At 59.1% G+C, this 27,120-nt stretch overlaps 2 protein-coding genes across 2 annotated transcripts; both read left to right on the plus strand.

Annotated features, from left to right (window-relative positions):
* On the plus strand, nt 1–2,009 carry LOC123934162. Its single transcript, XM_045994158.1, has 4 exons — nt 1–56; nt 1,137–1,341; nt 1,453–1,812; nt 1,953–2,009. The coding sequence occupies exons 1-4, from the start codon at nt 1–3 to the stop codon at nt 2,007–2,009; spliced, it is 678 nt and encodes a 225-aa protein (XP_045850114.1).
* TECPR1 (tectonin beta-propeller repeat containing 1) lies at nt 1,675–27,072 on the plus strand. The gene is made up of 25 exons (XM_045992981.1): nt 1,675–1,812; nt 5,337–5,677; nt 6,112–6,294; nt 6,571–6,693; nt 7,163–7,288; nt 9,106–9,280; nt 9,386–9,486; nt 11,429–11,530; nt 12,791–12,936; nt 15,226–15,713; nt 15,850–15,995; nt 16,940–17,095; nt 17,566–17,715; nt 17,830–17,987; nt 18,867–18,994; nt 19,891–19,993; nt 21,109–21,205; nt 21,274–21,353; nt 22,266–22,322; nt 22,739–22,916; nt 23,239–23,374; nt 24,213–24,305; nt 24,929–25,035; nt 25,185–25,304; nt 25,498–27,072. Exons 2-25 carry the CDS (start codon nt 5,453–5,455, stop codon nt 25,657–25,659), a joined length of 3,540 nt encoding a protein of 1,179 aa, XP_045848937.1. The 5' UTR covers nt 1,675–1,812; nt 5,337–5,452; the 3' UTR covers nt 25,660–27,072.
* The last annotated feature ends 48 nt before the right edge of the window (nt 27,073–27,120 follow it).

Here is a 27,120-nt window from a genome sequence, read left to right on the forward strand (position 1 = left end):
ATGGTGAGGAAGAGCCAGCCATTTGGAAAGCCTGAGCTCTCTCCTGTAGCTGACAGGCAAGTGTTGGGGAAATCCAGACCGCTCAGCCTGTCATCATCTATCCAACTATTCCCCCCTGACCCAAATATGAGAGATGGATACAGTAATGTTTATCATCCTGAAAGCAGACCTCTATCAACCACCTGGAATGCTGCTGAACCCACTACTGCTTCTAAAACTCTTAAGACTTGGTGCAAATGGCCAAGTGCCTTGTATCCAAATATGCAGAGACTATAGTAACAATACTAGTAATATGTGAGTGCTTGTAAGCGCTTTACACATGCTTTCTCATTTCGTCCTCCCTCCAGCCCAAAGACAAAGGTGGTGTTGTTCCCATTTTACTGATGAGGACACAGGCTCAGAGGTGAGTGACTTATATAGCAAGTGATGGAGCAGAGATATGAACCTACTGTGTCTGGCCCAGAAGAGAAGTGGCAAGGAGGATAGACGAGAAACAAGAAACGAAGGTTAAAACAAAAGTGCAGAAATGGGAATAAGCTTTGGTGAGGGCAGAAAAATGCAGGCCTCCTGACAACTGAAGAGAGTCGTCGGCTCTGCAAAGACTGAAAGGACTGGGGGTGGGGGTGGAGGCAGGGGGAGGACTGTGGGTCCCCAGAAGTTCCACTGCGTCAGGCTCTGAGTCTGACAGGGAAACTGGTATTAAATTCCGTCACAGCACAGGAGCTCTGCAAGGACCACGGAGCACCCCTAACTCAACACTTCTTTTAACGTGGACACTGAGGCCAGATAGGAGAAATGGCTACAAACTGTCATTGGCAGAACAGCGTACAGGTCCCTCTACCTCCAGACTAATGCTTCTGCTGTCTGGCAGCCACCTGTCCTCCTGCTAATAAATATACCCTAATTTTCCTCTGTGCTGCCGTGGGTCTTAGTCCGCTGGGGCTGCTATAACAAAAACCCCACAGACTGGGGGGCTGAAACCACAAACACAGATCCCTCGAAGCTCTGGAAGCTGGAAGCCCAAGATCCAGGCACCAGCAGGTCTGGTGTCTGGTGACAACCTGCTCCTGTTACCGCCACACCATGCCGTCCTCGCAGAGCACAAATTTGGAGGAATTCTCCCAAGAAGGTTAAAGCTTTCGGTCTGTGCGCTCGAGGGCGACACGTCAGTTAGAAGGGGGACCACCTAGACACCTGTCCACCTGCATCCGCCGGCTCGCCTCCTCCCGCCTCCGGTCACCACAGTGCCGCCTCCCCGGGCCCCTCCCGGCCGTCTTCTCCTCGCCTTACGTCCTGAGAACCCAAGGCTGGCGGGCGGGTCCTGAAGGGACGACGGGCCGGGTTCTGAGGTACAACCGCCGGGTCCTGAAGGGACGACCGGCCGGGTTCTGAGGTACGACGGCCGGGTTCTGAAGGGACGACGGGCCGGGTTCTGAAGGGACGACGGGCCGGGTTCTGGGGGGCGGCAGGGGGTCTCTGGGAGGTTCTGGAGGCGTCGGTGGTCTGCGAGTCCGCTGGGCTCCCGGCAGCGTGCGCAAACCACAGCACACCACACCAGCCAGCCCCTGCGCCTCCTCAAAGGCACCCCCGGAAGTGGGTGGGCGCGCGACCCCCGGGCGGGCCCGTGATGCAGAGCGCCTCAGCCAATCGCGTGCTCCCGGCCTTGCGTCACGGCGAGGCCGGCCAATGGGCGCGGGGCTCCCGGCCGCTTCCTGCCCGCCCGCTAGTCCCCGTAGCCGGGGGAGGGCCGACCCGCTAGCCCGGCCGCGGAAGAGCGATCGCCGCGACCCCGCCCGCCGGGCGCCCTCCCAGGTGAGTGCGGTGGGATGGGCGCCCCCGCCTCTCGGGACAGGTTGGGGCGGCGGAAGGCAGGGGATCCTCCTCTCCCCGCCGCTGCGTTGGTGGGAAGAGGCTGTGCTCGTGCGATTTCCTGCACACCCTGCGGGGCGCAGTCGCGGTCCCTCGGAACGCCCGGTGACGCCCCCGCTCCAGCCTTGGCGCTGGAGTGACTTGGGGAGCGGGTTTTTGGAGCCTGCGGGTTTAGAGGATCGGGCGGCGGGGAGCCCGTTTGTCCCTCCCCTAGGCAGCGGTAGGAGCAAATCTGCTTGTGGGATTAGCACGGGCAGATGGTGAGGGCCGGGCGCTCGGACTATGCCACTGGTGGCCGGGCAGGGGCCCCACCTGTCGCCCAAGTGCACGGAACCGGAATGAAACCAGGCTGATCCGCCCTCGATGATGCGGGGTGGGATGGGGTGGGGTTCATCCCCAGGTTGCCGGCTCGGGGCATCTCCTGCCCAGTGCGGCCGGTGGACCCTGCTTCGGGAAGGACTCGACTACGGGGCATGTCCTGCCCTTTTCTCCCGCGTCTTTGGACCCTGATGTCGCTTTCCAACAGCCCCCGCAAGTGGCAGACAGTAAGCGACCGTCAGAAGTCAGGGCTCTGTTTGCTCAAGGGGTGGGAGTGCCAGGACGTGATAGAAAAACCAACAGGAAACCTTTCAGGAAGGAGCCCTAAGGCAGACACGGGGGAATAGATACTTCGGGAGCTCCCTTGGTCCCTGTGTCCCTCCCTCTGCCATACCCTGGTCCTAGTCCCTCTATCCTCACCTTCTCTTGAGTACTTTTTGGTCTCTGAAGGGATCTGTTAGTAAACCCCTGCAGAAAGGCAGATGGTTCTGACAGTGGTGAACAGGTGACTTCTTCGTGGACTGACTGAAGCTCCAGCGGGAATTCATTGTATAGAAGTTCTCCATGAACCCAAGATTGCTTTCTTGGGAAGTGTTCACCCTAGCTCTACAAAACAAGGAAATCCCAGGATCCCAGAATCGTGGGACTTAATGCTCAAACTCCCTTTCAAGAGTCCTCTGACCTAGTGACCCAGTGTCCCTGGACTGGTCACCCACAGCCAGGAAGTGGCATATGGGGAGCTGGGGTGGCATCCTGGCAAGAAGGGGGGTGAGGCTGGCCTAGAATGTTCACCCCTGTCATCTTTAGCTGAGAAGTGACGGTGCCTGTCTGTCCACTCTGAAGGGAGTTTGCAGACATAACCCCCATCCTGTCCTTTATCTGCAATTAGCTGCTTGGAAGATTCAGTTATGTCTATATGGAAATTAGTGCTTAGTCATTTCTCTGAAGGAAAGTGTACCAAGTAAGCGAAAGTCACTGTTCATTGAACTCAACCTAGAGATAGCCTGACTTCATTGGTTTCTTGTATGGTGAACTCTGACCTGAGAGATAGCTTTGAAGAGTGGATTTATAGTCACATGACATCACAGGAGCCAATTCCCTTCACCCCCAAATTCTTCCTTTCCCCCCCAACAGCTTGTGATGAGGATATGCAAACACATGGACAAGTTTAAAGAATTATAAGCCTACCATGTCGCCCAAGTACACTTAGGCCCACCACTTAAATTCTGCTGTGGATCTTTGACTATACTTGTTTTATCCCATACCTATCCACCTATCATGACCTTACTTTAAGCCTTAAGTCATCGATGACATTCAGCTTCCCTGGGGCAGTATTTCCATCTGAGCCCAAGGAGTTGGCCGTGCGGTGGATGGAGGCGGTAGTGATTATCCATCCACTCTGGGTGACCACCCACTACATGCAGAGCCCTGTTAGGTGCTTTGGAAATGAAGAGGTTGAAGACTCAGGCTGAAGAGAGGATTTGATTTTTTTCTGTTTTCTAAGGGATAGGAGATCAGTGGTAGTTTGTTAAGAGCAGGTGCCAAGTAGTGAAACAACCCCGGTAACACTCAGAGTTCTTGCTGGGTACCCAGCATTATCCTAGGCTCCATACCTGCATTACCTCACTTCATTCTTTTTTTTTTTTTTAAGATTTTATTTATTTATCAGATAGAGATCACAAGTAGGCAGAGAGGCAGGCAGAGAGAGGGGGGGAAGCAGGCTCCCTGCTGAGCAGAGAGCCCAATGCGGGGCTCGATCCCAGGACCCTGGGATCATGACCTGAGCCGAAGGCAGAGGCTTTAACCCACTGAGCCACCCAGGCGCCCCTACCTCACATCATTCTTACAACTTCATAAGTAGGTCCGTATTCATTTCTGCCTTTAACAGATTAAGAAATCGAGGTGTAGAGAGGTTAGTTGGCGCCAGAAAGGGATGGAGCCCAGACCTAGATGCCAACGGTCCACCATGTAGATGCCAGATGGGGAGAGCGGAGCCCCCAGGCTTGGCCAGGCAGGAGCGAACGGGTGTCTTGGGGTCACCACACCAGCTCTTCCATCTGGCTGCAGGTACCGGTTTTCAAATGACTCCAGAAGGCCGGTGTTGTGACTTCCTGTGTATTTGACCAGGCCTAGGTGCTAGGGCAGAGAGGTCAGGGTTCTGGGATGTCTCCCAAAGCCTGGCTCCTGTTCCTTCTGCTTCCCTTCTTCCTCGTCCCTTTGTTCTTTCCTCCCCATCCAGCACTCTTCTGGGTGTTTGTAAGAAACGCTTTGTTCCAGAAGAGCCTATGTGCCTGCAGCAGTCCCTCTTATTCTCCGCCACGTCGCCTCCGTCCTGCTGTCCCAAGCGCCCACAGCCTTGGGTGGCCGCAGGAGTTGAACAGCCTGGCCCAGCAGCCTCGAGGCACCCGTTCTGCCACAGTCTGTCTCCAAGTAGCTCTTCCCTCCTTCCTGGCCCTAGGGCAGTGTCAGGCAGCGCTTCTCACTGCTCCCCACCCCCAGGCCACTGTCTGTCCTTCAGCTGTTCTGTTTTGCTGCTGAGATTCTGAACTTGTGGCCCTGCCTTGGTAGGAGGCTTGACTGTACCCGAAGTCAGGCTCCAGGAATCAGGCCCCGGGGGAGCACCAAGCACAAGTCAGCAGTGGAGGTGTGGGCGTGGCCAGTGATAGAATTTACCAGTGGCCTTGCCAAGCCTCACAGAGCAAAAAGGAAAAGGACAGAAAAAGGAGCAGGAGTGGAGGATAGCAGGTGGGGAGGGGTAGCGAGGGAGGTGGTCACCCAAGGAAGTCGAAGACAGGACCCCCCCCCCATCCCTGCCATGCAGCTACAGGGCTCCCACAGGACCTGGCCGGGGTGCCAGACCCGTATAGGATTGTCACCGTGGGACCAGCGTAAATGAGGGGACTGCTAACTATGGGGCAGAGGCCTCCCAGGAAGGCAGCGATGGGCACAGGACTGAACTAAATCCTCAATGTTTCCTTTATTCCTTTATTTCCTTTATTCTGTTATTCTTTATTCTTTGACAAAAAAGATAGGAAATGTTACCAAATAGTGATACCCATTAAATTTGGGGAGGTAGGTGCTTGGAACATTACAAATTTTTTTTTTCCTCTGTACATTTTTGTGCATTTGAAAACAATGCCCATGATTAGAGGGAAGGCGAGAACGGAGAAGGAAACGTGCCCCAGACTCTGGACACCGGGAGCTGGCCGCGGACACTGCCCCCCCCCGGCCTCCTGCCTCTGGCTCTCCCTCGGCTGCTGTGGCCATGCCCAGCTCGGTGCTGTGGGCTGTGGATCTCTTGGGGAAGGTGTACACGCTCTCCACGGCTGGGCAGTACTGGGAGCTGTGCAAGGACAGCCAGCTGGAGTTCAAGCGCGTCAGCGCCACCACGCAGTGCTGCTGGGCCATCGCCTGTGACAACCAGGTCTATGTTTACGTGTGCGCCAGCGACGTTCCCATCCGCCGCCGGGAGGAGGCCTATGAGAATCAGGTGGGGTCACGTGTGTTTGGGGGGGCTGCGTTGGGTCGGTTCTCTGGGAAGGAAATTGCCCCGCCCCAGACGTTCATGTCCTTCATTCCGCTTGAGGTCCAGGTTGTATAGTGTTCAGGGTCTTTGGGGCCAGAGCCTTCCTTGGGTCTTTATAAAGGCAGGCTGGCCGGGTCCGCACAAGGGTGGGCTGCCGGTGGTTTCCAGGAGCCTAGAGCAGGACCTTGACCTCTACTGCCTGCCCCTCAGGCTCTGTCCTGCAGCTGGTTTTCTGCCCTTGGCGGCGGTGCCCAAGCCCTGGCTCTTGGTGACGAGCCTGAGGAGGCTCTGATCCCTGAGCTCTGGGCAGACCCTCTGCCCACTCTCCATCCTGGAGCCCAGCAGGAAGGGCCCCTTGGCCGCAGGCCTCAGGCCTGTCTCGGCTTCTCGGTCCTCAGCGCTGGAACCCCGTGGGCGGCTTCTGTGAGAAGTTCCTGCCAAGTGACCGCTGGCAGTGGAGTGACGTGAGCGGGCTCCAGCACCGGCCGCTGGACGGGGTGGCGCTGCCCTCACGGCACTGGGAGTGGGAGTCAGACTGGTATGTGGATGAGAACTTCGGAGGGGAACCCACCGAGAAAGGGGTAGGTGAATCCGGTTCCCACTGGGGCTCCCTTGTGGGGAAGGGGTGCTCTGGGCTGGATCCATCCCCCGGTGCTGTCCCTAGCGCCCCAGCTCCGCCAGCACCCTGCATGCCCCTGCTTGCTGCTCGGGGCAGGTGACTCTGGGCGCTTGGGGCGGTACCACTGTCTCCCTGCCTGTCTTGCACCCTGCTCACCGCCTGCCCTGGCTCTGTCCTTCCCCAGGAGCCTTACAGAGCCCCCCTCCACCCCAACCCCCACCCCCACGCGGTATTTCAGGGGTGGACGTATGCCATTGACTTCCCGGCCACCTACACGAGAGACAAGAAGTGGAATTCTTGCGTGCGGCGGCGCCGGTGGATTCGGTATAGGAGATACAGGTCCCGGGACGCCTGGGCCAAGGTCTGCGCCAGGGTGGGGCCCCGGGGTGGGGCAGCCATCCCGCTGCTGGGAGGGTCGCCCCAGAGAGCACGGGAACAGCCAACATCATGGAGGCCTTACACTACAGGACCAGGTTCTGGGATCGGCCCCCTTCTAGAGGGGCCACCGCAAGGCAGAGAGCTGAGACCTTGCATGTGTACATCTGTCTTCCAGGCTGGAGCAACAGTGACCCCTCGGGGATAGCGGCCCAGGCCTGGTGGCGGACAGAGGGAGGACAGGGCAGAGGGGACCCAGGGCTAGGAGCTCTTTGTCCTAATGTTGCCTTCTCTATGAAGTCAGGCAGCTGTGGGCCCAGCTGGAGAACAAGGCAGTGTTCTGGGAGGTGGGAGGGAGGGGTAGCCTCCCAGGTGTCCACTGGGAGGGGAACAGTGCCATCTACTGGCCAGGTGCCCATAGGAACTGACGGCCTCCGCCACACACCTCGTTTCAGATCCCTTCAAAGGATGACCCTGAGCAACTGCCTGACCCCTTCAATGACCTCTCTGTGGGGGGATGGGAAATCACAGACGAGCCTGTGGGCCGCCTGTCCGTGTGGGCTGTGTCTCTTCAAGGAAAGGTAAGGCCTGTGTCCCCCTGTGCCTAGCATGGGAGGTGGCTGAGGGAGGCTGGCCACAGGCAGGCCAGGAGAGACTGGTCTTCAGGTGTCCTGCCAGAGGGGGAAGAGGGGTGGAGGGCTGCCCTCCTCACCTCCTGTCCTTACAACGGATACTACCCTGGGCAGGCGAGGCGGCATGTTAGTGGGGTCCCCACAATAACCCCTCCTGTGAATTCTGCTGTCCTGTGGGCCTCCTCCTCCCAGAAACCTCTGACATCCCACCCCATGCCTAGGCCTGGCGTGTCCCTTCTCTGAGCTCCCAGAGCACTGATCAGTGCCCACCCTGAGCTCAGATGCCATTAACAGTTTCTCCTCAGACAGATTCCGAGATCCCTGCCTATTCCCTTCTTGTGACTTCCACACAGCAGTCTCCAGTGGTATTGTGGATGGGGGGAGGGATGTACATATGGCTAGGTGAATGGACAGGTGGACAGATGGGTGTTGGATGAGTAAGTGGATGGGTGGGTAGATGGCTGGCTGGATGGGTGAGTAGGTAGATGGCTGGGCGATGGGTAGGTGGGTGGGTGGATGGATGGGCGACGGGTGGGTGGATGGGTGATGGGTGAGGGGGAGGTCAGTGGGTGGGTGGGTGGGTGGATATTGAGAGAGGAGAGATTCTTCTGTCGGGGAGTTCATGAACTAAGGAGCAAAGCCAGCCCCTGATGGTAGGAACAACATAGGTGGTCCTGCCTGCGGGTGACCGAACACTTTAGCTGTGGTGTTAGAGCAGATTTCATCTGTCCAGTACATTTGACCACAAATTCATCCAAATTCTCTGGTTGGCTTCAGAATAGACACAGTAGGTTTTGATCAGGCTTACCTCTGGGTCCTGTTTGGCGTGGGCTTCGGTCAAACCACAGTTGTGGGTTTTCTCCGAGCCATGCTGAAGGATGGTGGGGAGCCGGCCTGGAACAAAGCCTCCATGGTGGGCCCACCCTGGATGCAGAGAGGGGAGAGCAGGGGTGTGAGAGCAGTGTGTGCGGTCATTGCATGCTGGCTGTTGGCCAGTGCCGCCCCCACGCCACTCCTGGGGACCTTGAGAGGTATGATTAGGGCCCTGAGCTCCAGGGGGAGCTAAAGAGAAGGGGCCCCCCTAACCACCAGAGGGAGGCTGCCCAGGTTCTGCAGTGTGGGCTGTAAGGGTGAGGTGAAGGAAGCTGTGGTCCCCTGTGTGAAGACAGGCTGGGAGGGGGTCCCCCTCCCTCCTGCGCCAGGGTATAGCCCCCTCCAGATGACATGAGACAGTTTGGACAACATGATCTGGTGGCTCAGTCTTAATATTTTATTATATTCATTGCTTTCAGGTTAAGGGGGGAACAGAAGTGGACGTTTTAAACATTTGTACGAAAGGGGTTTGGGGGTTTCCCATCTAACCCCCAAGGACCCCAACTTCCCTGGAGATGGTGTACTGAGAGTATGTCACCACTGGGGGGCACAGGACACCAAGCTGGGGCCAGAGGTCTCACTGAGGCCCTCGGTGAACGAGGAAGGGGTTCTTGCAAGCAGTTGATCCAAAGGGGTTTGTCTCCCAGGGTGGCTGAAATCCAGGGTTGTGTATTTTCGGCAGAGGCAGGGGGCATCTAATCTGTCATGAGGCTCCTGATGGCAGTGAGGGCAGGAAGAGCAAGTCTGGACAGTCAAGGCCACCTGGCCCCTAAGACCCTATGCCTGGCTCAGATGTACACTGATGCAAACACAGCCAGCATTGGGCAGCTCTCCTGATCCGGAGCCCTGGCCAGACCCTATATGACCCTGCTGTGGGTTTCTTCACCATCCAGGTGTGGTACAGAGAGGACGTCAGCCACCCCAACCCTGAAGGCTCATCGTGGTCCCACGTGGACACCCCAGGGGAGGCGGTGCAGATCAGCTGTGGGCCCCACGACCTCCTGTGGGTCACGCTCTGGGAGGGGCAGGCCTTGGTCCGGGAAGGAATCAACAGGAACAATCCCAAAGGTGGGCAGCCCTACGCCCCATACAGGGAGAGGCAGGGGACGCCCAGCTTCTCCCCAGCGCTCCTGCTGATGGGGGCCGCCCGCTCTTTCTTCTGGGGCCGGGTAGGAAGTTCCTGGTCCATAGTGGAGCCTCCCGCCTCTGAAAACGGGATCGTACACGTCTCCGTGGGAGTCAGCGTGGTCTGGGCTATCACCAAGGACCGGAAAGTAAGATGGGGTCCCTGGGAGCTCGGGCCAAGGGCTTTGTTGAATTTCTTTACTTCCTTTGTTTTTTATTCTTGAAAGGAATCACTGACCCTTGTAAGAATCAGACTCAGGGCTCAACGTTGAGGGCGGTGTGGTTTTTTTTGTTCTTGCAAGTGTGGTTTCAACCCCGTAGGACAAATCCAAGCAAACACTGTCCATTTTCTGGGCTTGAAGGCCTTGGTGATCACCGCATGCCCGCACCCTATACCAAATGTGAAACAACTCTATTTATCACAGTAGGCAGTGACATTTCAGAGTCAGATGCCAACTTTCTGAAACGCTCCACTAACTGTCTGTCCCTTTGCTGCTATCCAGGGCTTGTCATTTTTACGTCAACAAAGAAAGTCCAATAAAATAAGCAGATTTCAGGTTGTTTCCATGGTCTCTTTAACCTTCCCTCTCGGGCATCCCATAGCATGCCCGGGGGATGGATTCCCCCACACATCTGAGTCTCTGTCCATGCAGAAGGTCCCTGAGCCCACAGTTCAGGTCACCTGAAGCCATCCACCTCCCACAAGTCCGTAGCCTCTCTCAGAGCAACGCGTTCAGTGAGCAGAACGTCGTATTTACCTGAGCTGTTTGCTCAGTCTTCAGACAAATGTTTGTGCAAACCTTCTTTGGGTCAAGGAGACGTTTTAGGCAGTCTAGAAATTGTTATAAAAGGGATTTGAGGGTTTCTCATTTAACTGGTCACCTCCTGCATCCCGCCTCAGGAACTGTAACGTGTGATCCTCTCAGTCTCAGAACTGCTGGGGTTTTGTTCACGTGGCCATCCAGAGGGGATGAGGACAGTTGTGGGGAGCACAGCAGGGGCGGGGGTGGGGGAGTCAGCCATGGGGCCACATGTGGGCTTGAGGGAAATTTGGTTGGATTGTGTGTATTTTTATAAGTCAACATGAAAAAATATCAGGCCTTTTATCTTTTTCTTTTTTTAAGTAATCTCTGCACATAACACGGGGCTCAAACTCATGACCCCAAGATCAAGAATTGCAGGTTCCAGTGCCCAGCCAGGTGCCCCCAAAAGAAGGCTTGAAGAGACTATTTCATAAAGCTATTTTCATATATTTCACATATAAAAAAATATCCAAAATAGGTAGTTTATGTCATAAGTTTAGAAAAAAATGGTTTTTCTAAAAATGTCGTTAAGGCCATTATCTTTTTTTTTTTTTAAGATTTTATTTATTTATTTGACAGACAGTAGGCAGAGAGGCAGGCAGAGAGAGAGAGGGGAAAGCAGGCTCCCCGTTGAGCAGAGAGCCCAATGTGGGACTCGATCCCAGGACCCTGAGATTACGACCTAAGCCGAAGGCAGAGGCTTAACCCACTGAGCCACCCAGGCGCCCCAAGGCCATTATCTTACATAGAGGCAAGCTTGAGGGGACCAAATGGCATTTTCCAAGCATCAGGCTAAGATGGGGACTGCATAGAGGACCATGGGGGAGAGATGTCACTCACCAAGCTCACAAGGTCAGTGTCTGCAGTGGAGATGCAGACATTGCCCACCTCCTGGCTCTGTGTGCAGTCAGACAGCTGATTACCTGCTGCTCCTGCCGGGTGCCAAGAGGTGCTAAATTGGTAGAACATTCTAGAAAGATTCAGGCAGCCTTGTCTCCTGGAGGGGCAGTGCCCTCTGCCAGAGAAGAGACAGGAAGCCATGAGGATAGGTATGGCTGTGGGCAGGTGACCCTCAGCGGTGTAGGACAGTGCCAAGCCCAGAGGGAGATGCAGCAGGAATGTGGGGAAGAGGGACCTAGATCATATCTCCTTTCTCAGTGATGTGCTGTGCTCCTTCGTGGCCTGAACCGAAAGACCAAATCATCCATTTGTTCTTCCAGAGCCTTTGAAAACCATCTTCTGTTTCAGTGACCCTCCACGGGGGCCTGTTGATTTCTGACTTTCCCAGGTGTGGTTTCGAAGAGGCGTCAACTCGCACAATCCCTGTGGCACCAGCTGGATTGAGATGGTCGGAGACATGATGATGGTGAACGTGGGGCTGAACGACCAGGTGTGCACGGGACCCTGAACCATGGACCCGACCACCGGGGTCAGCAGCTCACCCCCAGTAAAGGTCTCAGAGTGGGGCCTTCCGCTGCCCCCGCCAGCCAGGCCCCACTCCAGCGTGGGGTTGGAGGGGTGCCCCAGCTGCTCCTTGGGCTCCCAGCCTGCAAGGACTGGCTCGTCCCAGTCCCCTCCCCCAAGATGCTCAGCACGGTAGTGGGGAGTCCAGACGGGGGGCACACACCCCCGAGACCCGAAGGGTTTTGTTGAGCATTATTTGGACCAAATCAGCTCAGGAAGTAAAGAATGAAACTGATCTTCCCAGTTTTATAGACACGGCATCTCTTGAATGTCACCTGTATCTTTGTACAGCGTGGCGGCCTCAGAGATGAGGTTTGGCTGCTTTTCAGACTGCCTGTGGGAAGGCGACTCCTTCCCCAAGGCACTACTGCCCTAGAAGCTCTTTCTGGGGGTGCTGGCTTTTTCTGTACCCCCACCTGGTCCCCCCACCCACCCGAGTTGGCAGGGTACACAGCAGCCAGGGGCAAGATGGGTGCTGGCTGGTGCGCCCGGGCACTGAGGACGGAGGCCAGCCTGCCACCGCCAAATGATGGAGACACCGCAGCCCTTCCAGCAAGGCCACCCGGGACCGCCCTGGGCAGGCCATGGCCCTTTAGGCACCCCCCACAGGCCAGGGCCCATCAGCTGCGCAGCATACCTTCCTTCCTCAGCGCCCAAAGGCAGAGGGCAGGTGGCCCACCCAGCCACCTTTCTCACAGAAAATGAAGTCAGGATCAAGGAGGCTATCTTGCATCTTTAAAAAGACCCCGACCGTTCTCTGGGTTCACTTGGGGAGCGGATTTTTTCCCACCGGAGGCTACACAGGAGATGGGGACACAGGCAGACTCTGTCCCAGCATAGTGCCCAATGGCCCTGCCACCTCCTCTGGGCTCTGTCAGCCCAGAAGGGTCTGCCTGGTCCCCGCTTCTCCTGAGCTTGGTGCTGTGCCCTCCCCCAGTCCTCTCCAGTCTCTGTTCCCTGCATCTGACCCGTACACTGACCCGCGTCCTGCCGCCCTCAGCCCTCCCAGCCGTAACACCCGTGGTGCACACACACACCCCCAACTGCATGTATGGGGGGGACACCGGCCTGCATCTGCAGACGTCCTCCAGCCTTGGGGTGCTCTCCCCCACACCCCCAAAGGGACACCCAGGGATCCTTCAGGTCTGTGCTGGCCTCTGACCCAGTGTGCCTCTCTGTGTGCTAGGTTTGGGGCATTGGCTGTGAGGACCGGGCCGTGTACTTCCGTCAGGGTGTCACCCAGAGTGAGCTCAGCGGGAAGACATGGAAGGCCATTGTCGCCAGCCGAGAGAGTGACCGATCCCACTCTGGTAGCTCTTCAAGTCTCCTCAGGTGATCCCAGGGGCACTAGGGCACGGAGGACACAGGTCGGGAAGGGCCATCGGTGGCCTCAGTGGGCAGCATCTGGGGGAGACTGCGAGTTGGCCTCGCAGTGGGGCACTGGGCCTTGTTCTAGGCAGGGAGAGACCAGGTTGGCCCACAAGAGCCAGACCCTGTGAGGTCTCTTCCTCCCTGTGCATGGTGCGGGGGCTTGGCCCGAGGGTGGCCTCTGGGAGCGGGCTGGGGGCAGGGAGGAGGTGGCAGGTGGGTGAAGGTGGGACATCTGTCCATGTTGGCTCCGGGGGTCATCCCTGAACAGTGCTGGCCCACTGGTTCTGAGGTCTCAAGGTCTGGGAGAGAAAAGCCTTCTCAGTGAGGTGGATACCAAGGCCCGTATGTCAAACGAAAGCAGAGAAGACAGAGGGTCTCTCTAGTCTAGAATAGGAACCTCAAACTTGGCCGTGCACCAGAAGCACCAAGAAGGCTTGTCCCCGCACCAACGTCCAGGCCCCGGCCCCAGAGTTGCTGTTTCCGTAGAATTTTGCATTCAGTAGATTTTGCGTTGTTTGCACGGTCCCAGGTGTGCCCACTGGTACAGCTCTGAGGACCACGCCTTGAGAGCTGTGTGTGTCGAGAGTGTGGATGAGTCCCGGCTCTGCCCACGGGCGTTAACTGCAGGCAGATGACTTAGCGTCTCGGTGGGGGGCGGTTGGCAAATGCCTGAGCTCTGTACCGTGAAAGCCCGCAGTGCTTACCTGCCCAGTCCAGTGGCTCAAGGGCCCTTGGGACAGCGCTCCACAGTAGCATGGGCCCCCCCAGACCCCAGTCCACATCCCTTCGCTCCCCCAGCATGGTGGTTTTCACTCTGTTGCACTGAACGCCCAGGGGACCTGGCTGGGCTGGCCTTTCCTCATTAACCCGAGGGTTTAGGCTCTCAGCTGGTAGTACTCACATATTGGAATCAGCCGAGAAGTTTCCAAAATTACTGACGCCAAACCTTACTCTTGGCAATGACTTCTTTTTTTTTTTTAATATTTTATTTGTTTATTTGACAGAGATCACAAGTAGGCAGAGAGGCAGGCAGAGAGAGAGGGGGAAACAGGCTCTCCACTGAGCAGAGAGCCAGATGCGGGGCTCCATCCCAGGACCCCGAGATCATGACCTGAGCTCAAGGCAGAGGCTTTAACCCACTGAGCCACCCAGGCGCCCCTGGCAATGGCTTCTTAAATACAACATCAGAAGCAGCGGAAATGAAGGGAAAAGTAGCTAGCGACATTGGAATCTCATCAAAATTAAAACTTTTTTGCATCAAAGGACGCCATCGGGAAAAGGACAAGACAATTCACGGAATGGGAGGAAATATTTGTGAAACCCGTATTTGACAAGGGTCCAGTATCTAGACTGTATAAAGAGCTCTTACAGCCAGCACCAAGAAGACAACTCAGTTTAAAAAGGGCAAAGATAGAGCAACGCTGTGACCCAGCACTCATCCCCCTAGATCTATACCCAGAAGAATGGAAAACCGATGTCGGAACAGAAATTCGTATACGAATGTTTGTAAAGACGTTATGCGCAGTAGCCAAAAAGTACAAACAACCCAGATGTCCATGTGTAGATGAATGAATAAAACATGGCATATCCGTACAGCAGAATATTCTTCGGCAAGGAAAGGATGTACTGATCCCCGCTACACGGGGGGCGAACCTTGACCTCATCATGCGAAGCAAGTGAAGCCAGTCACAAGAGACTGCGTATTACTCGATGCCATTTATATGCAGTGTCCTGAAGAGGCAAATCCATAGGGACGCCAACCAGATTAGTAGGTGGGGAAGTGGGGGTGGGGGTGGGTATGGAGAGCTGCTCCTTAATGGTGACAGGGTTTCCACGTGAGGGTAACGACAAAGTTCTGGAACGAGGTGGTGGTGGTCATTGCGGAAGCTTCTGGGTGTGTTTTTGTTTTTTGTTTTTTTTTAAGATTTTATTTATTTATTTGACAGAGAGAGATACAAGTAGGCAGAGAGGCAGGCAGAGAGAGTGAGTCTGGGTGTGTTTAATGCCACATCGTTTGAGGTGGTAAAACATTATATCATATGTGTTATGCCACGTTAAGAAAATAATAATACCACCAGGTTTCCAGCCCCAGATAAATGATGTGATCGGCCTGGGCTGCGACCTGGGTGTTTCAACTTCCTTGGAGGTAGCTGTCCCTGTGTGTGTGACACGGCATGGCTGTGGGTTGTCCGGGGTCACAGCGTGTGTCCTTCCCTCGAGGGGTCACGGGTCTGCTCCTTTTGTCCCCAGTGCTGGCTGCTTCTTTGGCGACGAGGTAAGGGGCAGTGGTGAGTCCTGTGCACTGAGCGACACGGATGCCTCTTTGGAAGCCGACAGACCGGGGCCTGACCAGCCTGTTCCTGAAGAGTCTGTGGATGGTCCCAGGAACTCCGGGGATAGCTCGGCCTCAGGCCCAGGCACTGGCAGGACCACAGAGCGTGCCGTGGAGGTCCCTGGCCCCGCCACTCAGACTTCTGGGCCTGAGCCTTGCCCTGGCCTGGCCTCCAGCCCAGCCGAACTGCCCTGGACCAATATTGACCTGAAGGAGCCCAAGAGAGCACCCGGCCACTCGGCTGCTGGCTTCCCAGAGACCGTCGGCCTCTCCTCGCTGGGGCTCCTCCCACTGGGTTTGGAGGAGCCCTATGGGGCTGATGACCACCCTCTGTGGGCCTGGGTTTCAGGAGGAGGCTGTGCCGTTGAGGCCCACGCCGTACTCAAGTGGTTCACCGTCCAGTCGGGTAAGCGCAAGTGTCTGGGGGCCCAGCACCCCCGAGGGTGCTCCTTGTGGCGGGGGAAGCAGAGGAAAGAGCCCTGGCCTGCTGCCCATCTGTGGGCGGGCCGGGCACCTTGCCCTGAGGCTCTGCTGGCCTGCAGGCCTGTCCCCATCGGTGCAGACGCTCTCCTTGTCCATCATGCCGGCCCAGACAGCCGCCTGGCGGAAGCAGATCTTCCAGCAGCTCACGGAAAGGACCAAGCGGGAGCTGGAGCACTTCCGGCACTACGAGCAGGCCGTAGAGCAGGTGGGCAGCGCCCGGAGGCACTGGCGTTCAGCTAGCACCACTGAGCGCCTACAGTATACAGTCCCGAAGGGGAGGTGGAAGAGACAGACGCGTCCGTTCCTCTATTGACCCAGCTTGGAGGTGAAGCTGTCCCTTCCAGGCCCTGTAGATTCAGGGATGAAGACCTGAGTCTACTCATCCTGAAGAACTCGGTCCCCATCATGCTCCAGGCACAGCTTCGGCCCTGGGGCCCCAGATACCAGCCTCAGTGGGAGGCGTGGGGAGGGGAGTGCTATCCTCCCCTTCCTGCCAGAAGGGACCCCAAGAGCCAAGATGGTGTGGTGTTGATTGAGATGAGTGAGAACAGGGTTGAGGGCTGGCCTGGAGCCCCTCAGGCAGAGCCCTGGACACCCACAGTCAGGTTGGGAGGCCGAAGTTACACTGGAAACATGGCTCCCTGGGCCTCGGCTGCTGGTGCAGAAGCATCTCGGTGGCCCCAAACTGTTGGGCCTCCAGACACAGGCAGGCCAGGTGTGGGCCCCAGCTTTGGCACCGACTCCTTAGGTGACATTGGGTCAGGCACAGACCCCCCCCCCCAATCCCCAAGCCTCAGATTCACCATCTAGAGGGTGACATTGGGTCAGGCACAGACCCCCCCCATCCCCAAGCCTCAGATTCACCATCTAGAGGGTGACATTGGGTCAGGCACAGACCCCCCCCCCCATCCCCAAGCCTCAGATTCACCATCTAGAGCATGGGGTGGCAGTGCTGAGCCCACAAGGTGTTTGAGAATTAGGAGGGTGTGCGGAGACACCGCTGGCTTGGGGGCCTGGCACCTGTCGTGTGTGTGTGCCACCTTGGTCATTAGGGGGAAGTTAGGGAGGTGGGTGCGCATGGGGCCGGAGTCTGGGGCCCCGGGGGCCTGCCTGTGACTGTGTCCCGTGCTCTTGGGGTCTGTGCCGCAGTCGGTGTGGGTGAAGACGGGGGCCCTGCAGTGGTGGTGTGACTGGAAGCCCCACAAGTGGGTGGACGTCCGCGTGGCCCTGGAGCAGTTCACGGGGCTCGATGGGGCTCGGGACAGCATCCTCTTCATCTACTATGTGGTCCACGAGGAGAAGAAGGTGCGTGGGGGGCTCCCAGGGGAGGGGGGGCCAGCGCTAGCCCGTGGGGACAGCAGGTGCGGTTGGTGGCCCGCCGGTGCGTGGAGGCCCCTGCGCAGCCTCCACCGGCCTCCTCCTCACAGAGCCGCGGACAGTCGCTGGGCTGTCGGCTCGGGGGGTTAAAGCCCCTCTGCCCTTCCCGCTGGGCTTCAAACCTGGTCAGTTGGGTTCTCGAGTGGTCTCGTCGATGTCAAGAATGTCACTAAGGCACTTGCTCACGAACGAGGTTTCCCTACCGAGCACGCTTGGTCCCGGAGCCCTCTCGAACCCATAGGCCCCTCGGACCCCTAGGACTGGCTTTCTGGAGCCAGGGGGACCCCAGACCTTCCCTGTCCCTCTACTGCGGTACCACCCAGAGGCCCACCGTGCCTCCAGCCCCCCAGGTCCCCCTCTGGCCTGGTGACAGCCTGCCCTCCGTCCTCTGTAAACAGTACCTCCATGTGTTCCTCAACGAGGTGACAGTGTTGGTCCCCGTGCTCAATGAGACTAAGCACTCCTTCGCCCTCTACACGCCTGAGAGGACCCGGCAGAGGTGGCCTGTGCGCCTGGCTGCCGCCACCGAGCAGGACATGAATGACTGGGTGAGCGCACGTGACCAACGGGCCGGGCTCCAAGGGCAGAGGTCCTGGGGCTGCCTGGACTCGGCCTGCCGCCGGCCGCCTTTCCAGCGCTGACCGGCCCTCTCCCCGCACCAGCTTGCCCTGCTCAACCTGTCCTGCTGTGAGAGCCGGAAGGTCCACGGCCGCCCCTCCCTGCAGGCCATCTGGTCCATCACCTGCAAGGGGGACATCTTCGTGAGCGACCCTAGCCCAGACCTGGAAGCCTCTGAGCACAGGCTGCCCTGCGACCAGATGTGAGTCAGCTGTGCGCTGGACTAGCTCAGGACCGCCAGAGCTGTGCTTCTAGAAGGGATGTTCTAGAAGGTTCCCACAGGAATGGCCAGCTGCTTCCCAGGGTCTGAGTCTTCCCAGGCCTGGTGGAGGACCCCAGGGGGGCCAGAAGCCTGGCAGGGCTCAGGCACATAGGTGCCCCTGAGCAGGTGCCATGAATGGGGGGAGGTGGGAGGAGGCTCTGTAGGTGGCAGGGGGTAGAACCAGGTCGCCCGTAGCAGGTGCTGGGAGTGCTGTTCTGGGGCATCTGGCATTCAGGGTGGGCAAATAGGGACCCAGGAGGGGACACAATGCTCCCAACTTGACCCAGGGTTTCCCCTAGGTTTCTCTGAGCCCCCTGAGGATGAGGGGGAACATAGGTGAGACTTGAGGCTCTGGGTGCCCAGCACCCAGATGGACAAGTCAGATGACCTCCGCAGACAGTGAGCAGGACCTGGGCACACGGGAGGGTGACCCAGGTGGCAGCCTGCACCTGTTCCCCTGGGAGGCCATGCTATCACCCCACAGGGTGCTGGCCCAAGTCGTGGTTCAGCCAGATTGGACGGCCCTGCCTTCTGCTCCCACGTGCCAGGCCCAGAATCCCAGAGGCCATGTGGAACAGGCTGCTGGCTCGGTGCCCCCGCCCACCAACCCTGAGTCTCCTGCACCCACTCTGGTCCGTATTAGCTCCAATCACTGCCAGATGGGAAGCCAGGCAGGTGCCATCGTCCTCAATAAAGTCCACCATTCGGAACCCGAAGAGAAGTCAAAGTCGGATGTTCGAGGGAGGCCACGGAGCCGGAAGCAGGTGTAAGGCCGGCACGGTGTGCGGCATCTCTGTGACCTCTCTCCGCTCGCTCCAGGTTCTGGCGGCAGGTGGGAGGCCACCTGCGGGTGGTGGAGGCCAACAGCCGGGGTGTGGTGTGGGGCATCGGCTACGACCACACGGCCTGGGTCTACACTGGCGGCTACGGCGGAGGCTGCTTCCAAGGTGAGAATGGCCTGGATGCAGAGGAGGGCAGGAACAGCTCCCCGAGCCCTGCCCACAGCCTTCTCAGGCCAGTCCCTTCTCTAATCCTGCCTGGCTTCCCTGCCCCACTCTGGAGCCACTGGCCCAGTGTTCACTCTTGGCTGACAGCAGGCTGACAGGTGACCTTCACCACAGCCAGCCTCCACAGAGGATGGTCCCAGAGCCAACCCTCGAGGTGTGAGAGCCCAGAGACCAGGCTTGGTCTCCAACGTGCCTTCCTGGGCACCTACAGCTGAGCTAGGGGCCTTGCAGGTTCTAGAAAGGCAGCTGCCGGAGCCTCCACTGTGTCCAGCCCGTCATTTCACAGATGATGCCTCAGGGCACATTGGGATAGCACCTGACCTGGCTCTCCTGATTCCCAGGCCTGAATTCTAAGCCCTGGGTCATGCCTTCTGGGATGAGACCTTGCTGAACCCTGTTGGTTCCCTAAGTTCTGGGAAGCAAGGTCCTGTGTCTCCTTGGAAATGCAGGCAGAAACAGACTCTCGAGTGGAATGTTCCAAGCCACAGCCCACATGCCCTACAGTGAGGGACAGCCAGTCCTAGAGAACAAGCTGTGGTCCACTAAGACCATGGGAACTGCACATCTTCCTCATTTCCTCATGAGGCAGGAATTAAGTTTGTCCTCACTTTACAAATGAGGAGATTGAGGCTGGTGGACGTTACATGAGTGGTAATAAGGAAGGAGCTGGTGGGTCTTCTCAAGGAGGGTCTACAACCCCAGAATAATCACACAGCAAGAACCCCAAGCCAGGCCCATGAACCCCTCTCTCCCGGCCCTCCCCAACTACCCTCTGCGGCCTTCAGGGCTTCAGACGGAAGCCTGAATCCCCAGCCGGCAGCCTCTTCTCCCCCCAGGCCTGGCCAGCAGCACCAGGAACATCTACACGCAGTCAGACGTGAAATGTGTCTACATCTACGAGAACCAGCGCTGGAACCCCGTCACAGGCTACTCCAGCAGGTGAGCGGCTCGGGCGCCGGCTGGGGGCCTGTCCAGCCCAGGCCACCAAGCTCAGGACAGGAACACAAAGGTGGTCTGTGGTGGCTTCACTATCGGGTCCTCGAGGGGGATCCAGCTCATCGGAGCTCCGCTCCATCTGGGATGGGGAGATCACTCGTGACCTTTCAGTGTTACCCCCGCGGCTTGAAGGATTTCCTGGTGTGTAAATATTTGTGGGTTTCTCTGTTCACCCCCAGTAAGTCAGGGTTTGAGCTTTGCTGAGGCAGTTGGTACACAATGCCAAAGTACATCCCAGAGACCTCGATGTGGGTTGTGTGTAGCTCCCCGCTTCCTCCTCAGTCCCTCGGAAGAGGGTCAGGGCCACCACGTGCTCTCTGGTCCCTGCAGAGCGTGCACACCGAGGGCCACGGCTCCTGCCACCCAAGCCCCGTGGCCACCTGCCTGACACCACCGTGGGGGGGGGCCTGTCGCTCTGTGAGTGTCCAGGTCGCCTGGGCTGCTGTCAGCAAGCACCACACACTAGGCAGACTAAACAGTGGATGTTCATTCTCTCCCTGTCCTGGAGGCTGGGGAGCTGGAATCGAGGCGTGGGCGGGGCCACGTTTGTCCGGGGGCTGTGAGGGACAGTCCGCTCCCAGCCTCTCTCCTGGAGGCCTCAGCTGTCCCTTGGTTTGGGGTAATGTCCCTCCCGTCTTCACATCACTCTTCCTCTTCGGGAAATTGGAACTCAGCAAGGACACTGTCGTATTGGTTTAGGGCACACCCTAAGGACCCCATTCTGACTCGATTACCTGCAAAGACCTTTCCGAGTAAGGTCACACTCACGGGTACCGGGGATGGGGCTTCAGCATCTTCTGGGGGCGTAGCAACCTGTAAGAGGGACAGAGGCAGGCTCTCAGCTCTTGGGCGGGTGGCCTGGCCACAGGTACCACCCGGGCTGCCATGTGACGGGAGGTCAGCAGGTTGCTGTCCCCACCCCGGGGCAGTTCTGGTTTTGCCCCTCACCCCCTTGGAGATGCAGGTGTCCTAGGTGCTCATGTCTTGTCCGTCGCCAGCTGGTGCTGGCCGGTCTCTCCTCTTCCAAGTCACCCAACTACCCTTATTGTCCGCCACAGGGGTCTGCCCACGGACCGGTACATGTGGAGTGATGCCTCGGGGCTGCACGAGTGCACCAAGGCCGGCACGAAGCCCCCGTCCCTGCAGTGGACCTGGGTGAGCTCCGGGCTGCGGGGCAGGGGTTGGCACTGTGGGCCGCCCCGGCTGACCTTCCTCTCCTCCAGGTTTCTGACTGGTCTGTGGATTTCAGCGTTCCCGGGGGCACGGACCAGGAGGGGTGGCAGTATGCCAGTGACTTCCCTGCGTAAGTGTCTCTCCGCGCGAGGAGGGGCCCTCACCTGCCCTGCTGTCCCGGGGCGCTCTGGCCCCCGCAGGCACCGGGGTGCAGCCGAGGAGCAGACTCCTGTACGCCCACCTCGGCTGCCAGCAGGGTTTGGAGCCAGCCCGAGAGATGAGCTCAGGTCAGCATGCCTGCCACACCTAGAGCTCAGCGGCAGGCTTAGGGAGGACAGCCGCGGTGCCCCGCCGTGTCCCTGTTGCCCTGGGGGAGGGTTCTGGGGGCTTCTGGGGAGCTTCGGGCCAGGCCCAGGGTGATGGGCGGGGGTGGCTGGAGGGAGGTGTCGGGTGAAGAAGCAGCTTGAACAAAGTGTGGAATGAGGCCATCGCCATCCTGAGAAGCAAAAGGACAAGTGGGTGACAGGTCTACAAAGCAGGGAGGCCCTGGTGGGCAGTAGGCCCTTCACGGTACACAAGTCATATCCACGTGGAAATCCAGAGCTGTGGGAGCCCGAGCCAGGGCCTCTGAGCAGGCCCAGGCCTGGGGTGCGGCGAGTGTCTGGGACGGGTGAGCCCATAGGCATCCCCTCCAGCCACAGCCAAGCCTCTTGCACTTGACCCTCCCCTTGTCTTGGCCTCATCTCAGCTGTTCCCCAGAAGGGCTCTGATGGGCCCAGTGGTGGGGAGGGCTCAGAGCCCCCTAGCTAGAACCCCTGGTCCGGCAGCCTCCACATCCTGGCTCCTGGAGACCCTGACCCCGGGGAGACCTGCGCCCGAGACCCTGGCCAGGCAGACCTCGTGATCCCTGCTGCCTGTGGAGCCCACTCTGGCTCATACGGAGGCTCTGCCCCTAATGAGTGGAAAAAATGTGTGTGCGGACACGGTCCCTTTCTGGAAACTTCCACAAAGTGGTCTTGATTTCAGCTTCTTTCTCTTGCAGCTCGTATCATGGGTACAAAACCATGAAGGATTTTGTCAGGAGAAGGTGCTGGGCCAGGTAAAGACCGGAGTGACACAGTAACGGGGCTTGTGGGCCTGCCCTTCCTTCGGGGCCCTCCTCCGCCAGTCCCCGTGGAAGAAAAGCAGAGGGAAAGAGAATCAAAGTAAATGTCAGCCCAGGAAATGCCCTTGGGCTCCCAACGCTCTCTGGTTTCTGAAGTTTGTTTGCAAGAACAAATAAGAGAAATGTCACTGGCAGGCTCGGCTCCGAGCAGGACAGGCAGGTCAGGATGGGAGGCCTGGCTGGGGGTGGGGTGCGGCCTCCTCTCCAGGCCTCTCATTCCTGCCCATCAGGAAGGGGGGCCCGCAGAGGCCATGTGGGCCAAAGGGTGGCCTGCTGCCCGCCTGCACATCTCTAGCAGGGGGCGTGCCAAAGCATCAGACCCCCAGGCTCTGCTCTCTTCCACTGTGCAGAAAATGTAAGCTGGTGACCAGTGGGCCCTGGCTGGAGGTGGCCCCTATTGCCCTTGGGGACGTGTCTATCATCCCAGAGAGCCCAGGTGCCGACAGGAGTGGGCACATCGCCCTCTGGGCCGTCAGTGACAAGGGGGACGTGCTGTGTCGCCTGGGCGTGTCGGAGCTCAACCCCGCGGTGAGCACCCTGCCTCCGGGGGCCGCTGGGCCTGCCCACCTGCCAGGCCCCAGGCCCTCCTGAGGTTCTGGCAGATTCTTCCCGAAAGAGAACTCTGGACTGTGGTCCCGCTGGGCTCAGGCCTCCCGGGGCCTGCCCAGGACAGTCCCTGGGACCGGAGGATACTAGATGAGGCCTGAGGGGGTCACTAGGTTGTGTGGGCAGTTGTTGCTGAGGGTGAGGTTGGTGTGCGGAGCCGCCAGCTTCTGGGACCTTGCGCAGGGGCAGGGGCAGAGGCTGGGCCCCGGCAGCCCTCACTGTCCCCCTTGGCTCCCATCCCCAGGGCTCCTCCTGGCTGCACGTGGGCACGGACCAGCCCTTCACTTCCATCTCCATCGGGGGCTGCCACCAGGTGTGGGCCGTGGCCAGGGATGGCTCCGCCTTCTACCGGGGCTCTGTGTCCCCCACACAACCGGCTGGTGAGTGCCGCCCCTCCAGGAGGATCCCCCTGCCGGTTGCAAGTAGGGACAAGGGGCGCCGGGGCTGGTCAGAGCGAGGCTGCATGTGCCTCTGCTTCCAGCGGGGAAGGAAGACAGGTCTCCTCGTGGAGTGAGTGCTGCCTGTGGACCAGGCCCTGGGGCCAAGCGAGGACACTCCCCAGAGGCCTCACCCCCTCCTGCTGAGACTGACTGAGGGTGGTCATCCCTGCGATGGGGCAGTCTCTTGCAGCCGCCCGGCACCAGCCCCAGCCTCCAGCCCAGGGTATTGCTGCCTGTGGGCACTTTGCATGTCCTGCCCTTTGGGATGCCCTCTTGGGGTGGCCCTACCTAGCCTACTGCCCACTCATGGAACCTTCCAGAGCTGCAGGCCATGCCGGCTTGTTCTTGCCGGGGTGTCGGATGTCCAGACAGTGTCTGGCACCGGGGCGCTCGGTTGGGTGCTGGCTTGTCCCTCCTTATGGGGACAGGAGACTTGTGCGGTAGTGGTGCCTGGCGGCCCCGAGACAGGCTGTCTACCCCGTGCCAAGCTGAGCACCTTGGTGTCCCCGTTCCGAGAGCGTGCTACTGGACCCCACCATCTCCCGCCACGGCCTCTGAGGGCCCTGGGCGAGGTGGGGTGTTGGGGGTTTGCTCTGCTTGGCCCTCAGCTCACACCGGGCCCTGTCACATGCGTGTGGCCTGGCTGGCCTGGGAACAGAGCCCGGCCAAACCGGCCTCGAGCCTGCGAGCTGCAGGGGAGGCCACGTGGACCACGAGCACAAGGGGTGGCGGGTGTGGTGTCGCCCAGCTGCACCCTAAGTCCCACCTTGTGCCGCAGGGGACTGCTGGTACCACATCCCGTCTCCTCCCAAGCAGAGACTGAAGCAGGTGTCCGTGGGGCAGACGGCGGTGTACGCCTTGGACGAAAATGGCAAGTTGTCTCTGAGCCTCAGGGGAAGCCACCAGCAGAGACGAGGGCTTCCCTGGGCACCCCAGTGGGACGCAACCCTCGCCAGCACCAGGGCCCCGACACAAAAGCTTTGTAAGCCACCATGACAGGCCGTCAGCCTCGGAACAAGTCCCTGTCCCGAGCTGTGCCGGGTGGGGGGTGCTGGCTCGGCCTGGGGCCCGTGGCGTGGGAGCCCCCCGGGCAGCGTGGGGCTGGCAGAGGTCACCTGCCCGTGCCTCAGGGCTGTCGCCAGTTCCCTTTCTTGCTTTGCAGCTATTGTCACCACGAGCAAAGCGAGGGAAAGGGCAGAGTTGGGACTGGCACCAGGGCTTTGAGTCCAGACCCTGTTCTCTGTATCTGTCCAAAGAATTCCTTGTCCTCCGTTTCTCATGCGTAGAGAGAGCATGACGCCGCCAGCCCAGCACAGCGGGACGATTATGAGGCTCAGGCCGAGTCCAGTGTGGGGAGGGTAGAGTTGGCCCCGGCCCCGGCTTCTCTCTCTTCCTGGGCCGGCAGGAGCCCCAGGAAGTGTGGGGACCTCTTCCGTTGTCTCCGTAGCCAGACCCCAAACGGGGTCCCAACACTCTGGGCCCTTCTCTCTCCAGGGAATCTGTGGTACCGCCAGGGGGTGACGCCCAGCTACCCGCAGGGCTCCAGCTGGGAGCACGTGTCCAACAACGTGTGCCGAGTATCTGTGGGGCCCTTGGACCAGGTCTGGGTGCTCAGGGTTGGGGGGCCGGGGGCCGAAGGTGGACGCTCTGGGGGTTTGGGGTGCTCGGGGTTTCTGCTCTGGTCTCCCTGCACCATCCCCACAGTCCCACTGGAGCTGGGGGCGGGAGCCTCTCTGGGTCTGTGTTTCAGGTCTGGATTATCGCCAACAAGGTCCCGGGGAGCCATAGCATGAGCCGCGGAACCGTGTGCCACCGCACAGGCGTGCAGCCTCGAGAGCCCATGGGGCAGGGCTGGGACTACGGCATTGGGGTAAGGCCTATGTGGGGTGGCTTACCTGGCCCGGGGTGGCGTGGTCACACTGCACGCTCTGGAACCTGCTGTCAGGGTGGGCGGGAGGCCCCAGACAGAGCCTATCAGGGGTCCTTGATCTCCTGCAGTCTGGAAGCATGGTCTCTCCCCTTGACCCCTGACAGCCATGGGTGACGAGGCTCTCTCCTTCCAGGGGGGCTGGGATCACATCACCATCCGGGCCAATGCCACCAGAGCCCTCAGGAGCAGGTCCCAGGAGACAACCACTGACTGGAGTGGGGAGCCGGGGCTCCCCAGCACGCCCTCGAGGGTGGCCGGAGCCCCACACGAGGCCCATGGCCCTGTCTGCTGCTGAGGGCACCTCCCGCCTCACCTGAAGCAGGTTTCACGCAGGTGTTAAGGATCAAGGTGGATACGTGAGCCTTCCCGTCTGAGCCATTCTTGAATGTGGATCCTGGAGGGAACTGGCCGGAGGTCACGGCCACCTCAGAGGCACTGGCTGAACCAGCCCAGAAATGTGAAGCTTTGTGGGTGCTCCTGCACGGGTCCCTGTCTGCAAGGAGGGCCACGGAGTGGGCTGGGGGCCACTTCACTCCTGCCTTTCCCACCTGTCCGTCCCCACTCTGCCTCCCGCCTTTCAAGAAAGGGAACCCGGAGGCCCCCAGGAATGCTGCTGCGGGGAAGCCAAGCCCATGAAACCCCAGGGCACAGACCCCCCTACCTCCGGACGAAAATGGCTGTGGGGCTCACTCAGGGCCGCTTTGCCCTGTTCTGGGATGTTCTGGGACGGTTTAATTTCAAAAGTTAAGAGTTGGCAGCTTGGAAGGAAAGCCTGGGGAGGGGTGTCTTTCTCCTGGGTGGGCACAAGCCCTTGGCGGTCCTGGCAGAAGTTGTCCGTGCAGAACTTGCTGACATCTACCCCTAGCCAGCCGTCCCTGCCATGGGATTGGGGGCTGCTCCCTCTGTGATCAGCCAGGAGGGGCTGTGGAACATGGGGTGTGCCGGCCGCAGCCCCAAGCCCTACACGCCAGGGCAGGAGCCCTCCCCACCCGGGACCAGTAGGAAAGCACCTCCCATCCTGCAGCTTCCCTTTCTTTTTTTTTTTTTTTTTTTAAAGATTTTGTTTTTAAGTGATCTCTCCATCCAGCATGGGGCTCGAACCCACAACCCCGAGATCGAGAGTCGCAGGCAGCATCAGCTGAGCCAGCCAGGCGCCCCTTCTCTGCTGCTGCCTATGTGATGTCGGCCACATCTGGGGAAGCCTCAGGTGTGCTTCCTGCAACCAGACACGTTGCCTGGAGGCCATCAGAGCCCAAGCTGGCCTCTGCTCATTTGGGGACAAAAACGGACAGACTCCGGCCTTCCCCGGAACTCCCATCAGGAGGGGTCAGGTGTGCGTTTGACCCCGCCTTGCAGGGTTGGGCTTGTCAGCAGAGGCTACCTAGAAGGAGGTTTCCTGTGGGGTCCCCTCCTGCACTGGAGGGGGCTGACGGTCTCTGCGTTTGCCAGGAATGGTGGAGGTGTGACCGGGAGGTGTGAGTGCGGCTTGGGGGCGCCGTCCTGGGTGTTGACGCCTGTCAGGTGGTCTCCGGGTGGGCACTGCGGGTTTCTGCTGTAGCAGCGATCTGTCATCCTCTGATGACTTGCTGTCCGCAGCTGAGTGGCTGTGTCCTCGCTGCTGAGCGCCCACCGTCTACCTGCTCAGCATCACCGAACCGTCTGATTCCTTGGCTGCTTTATTCAATAAAATCTCACAGCGGAGCGTAAAGGACATGCTATTTTTTTATTGCTACATCGTGAAAACGCACAGTTCCCC

This window comes from Meles meles, chromosome 21, assembly GCF_922984935.1.
Source record: "Meles meles chromosome 21, mMelMel3.1 paternal haplotype, whole genome shotgun sequence".
Classification (NCBI taxonomy): domain Eukaryota; kingdom Metazoa; phylum Chordata; class Mammalia; order Carnivora; family Mustelidae; genus Meles; species Meles meles.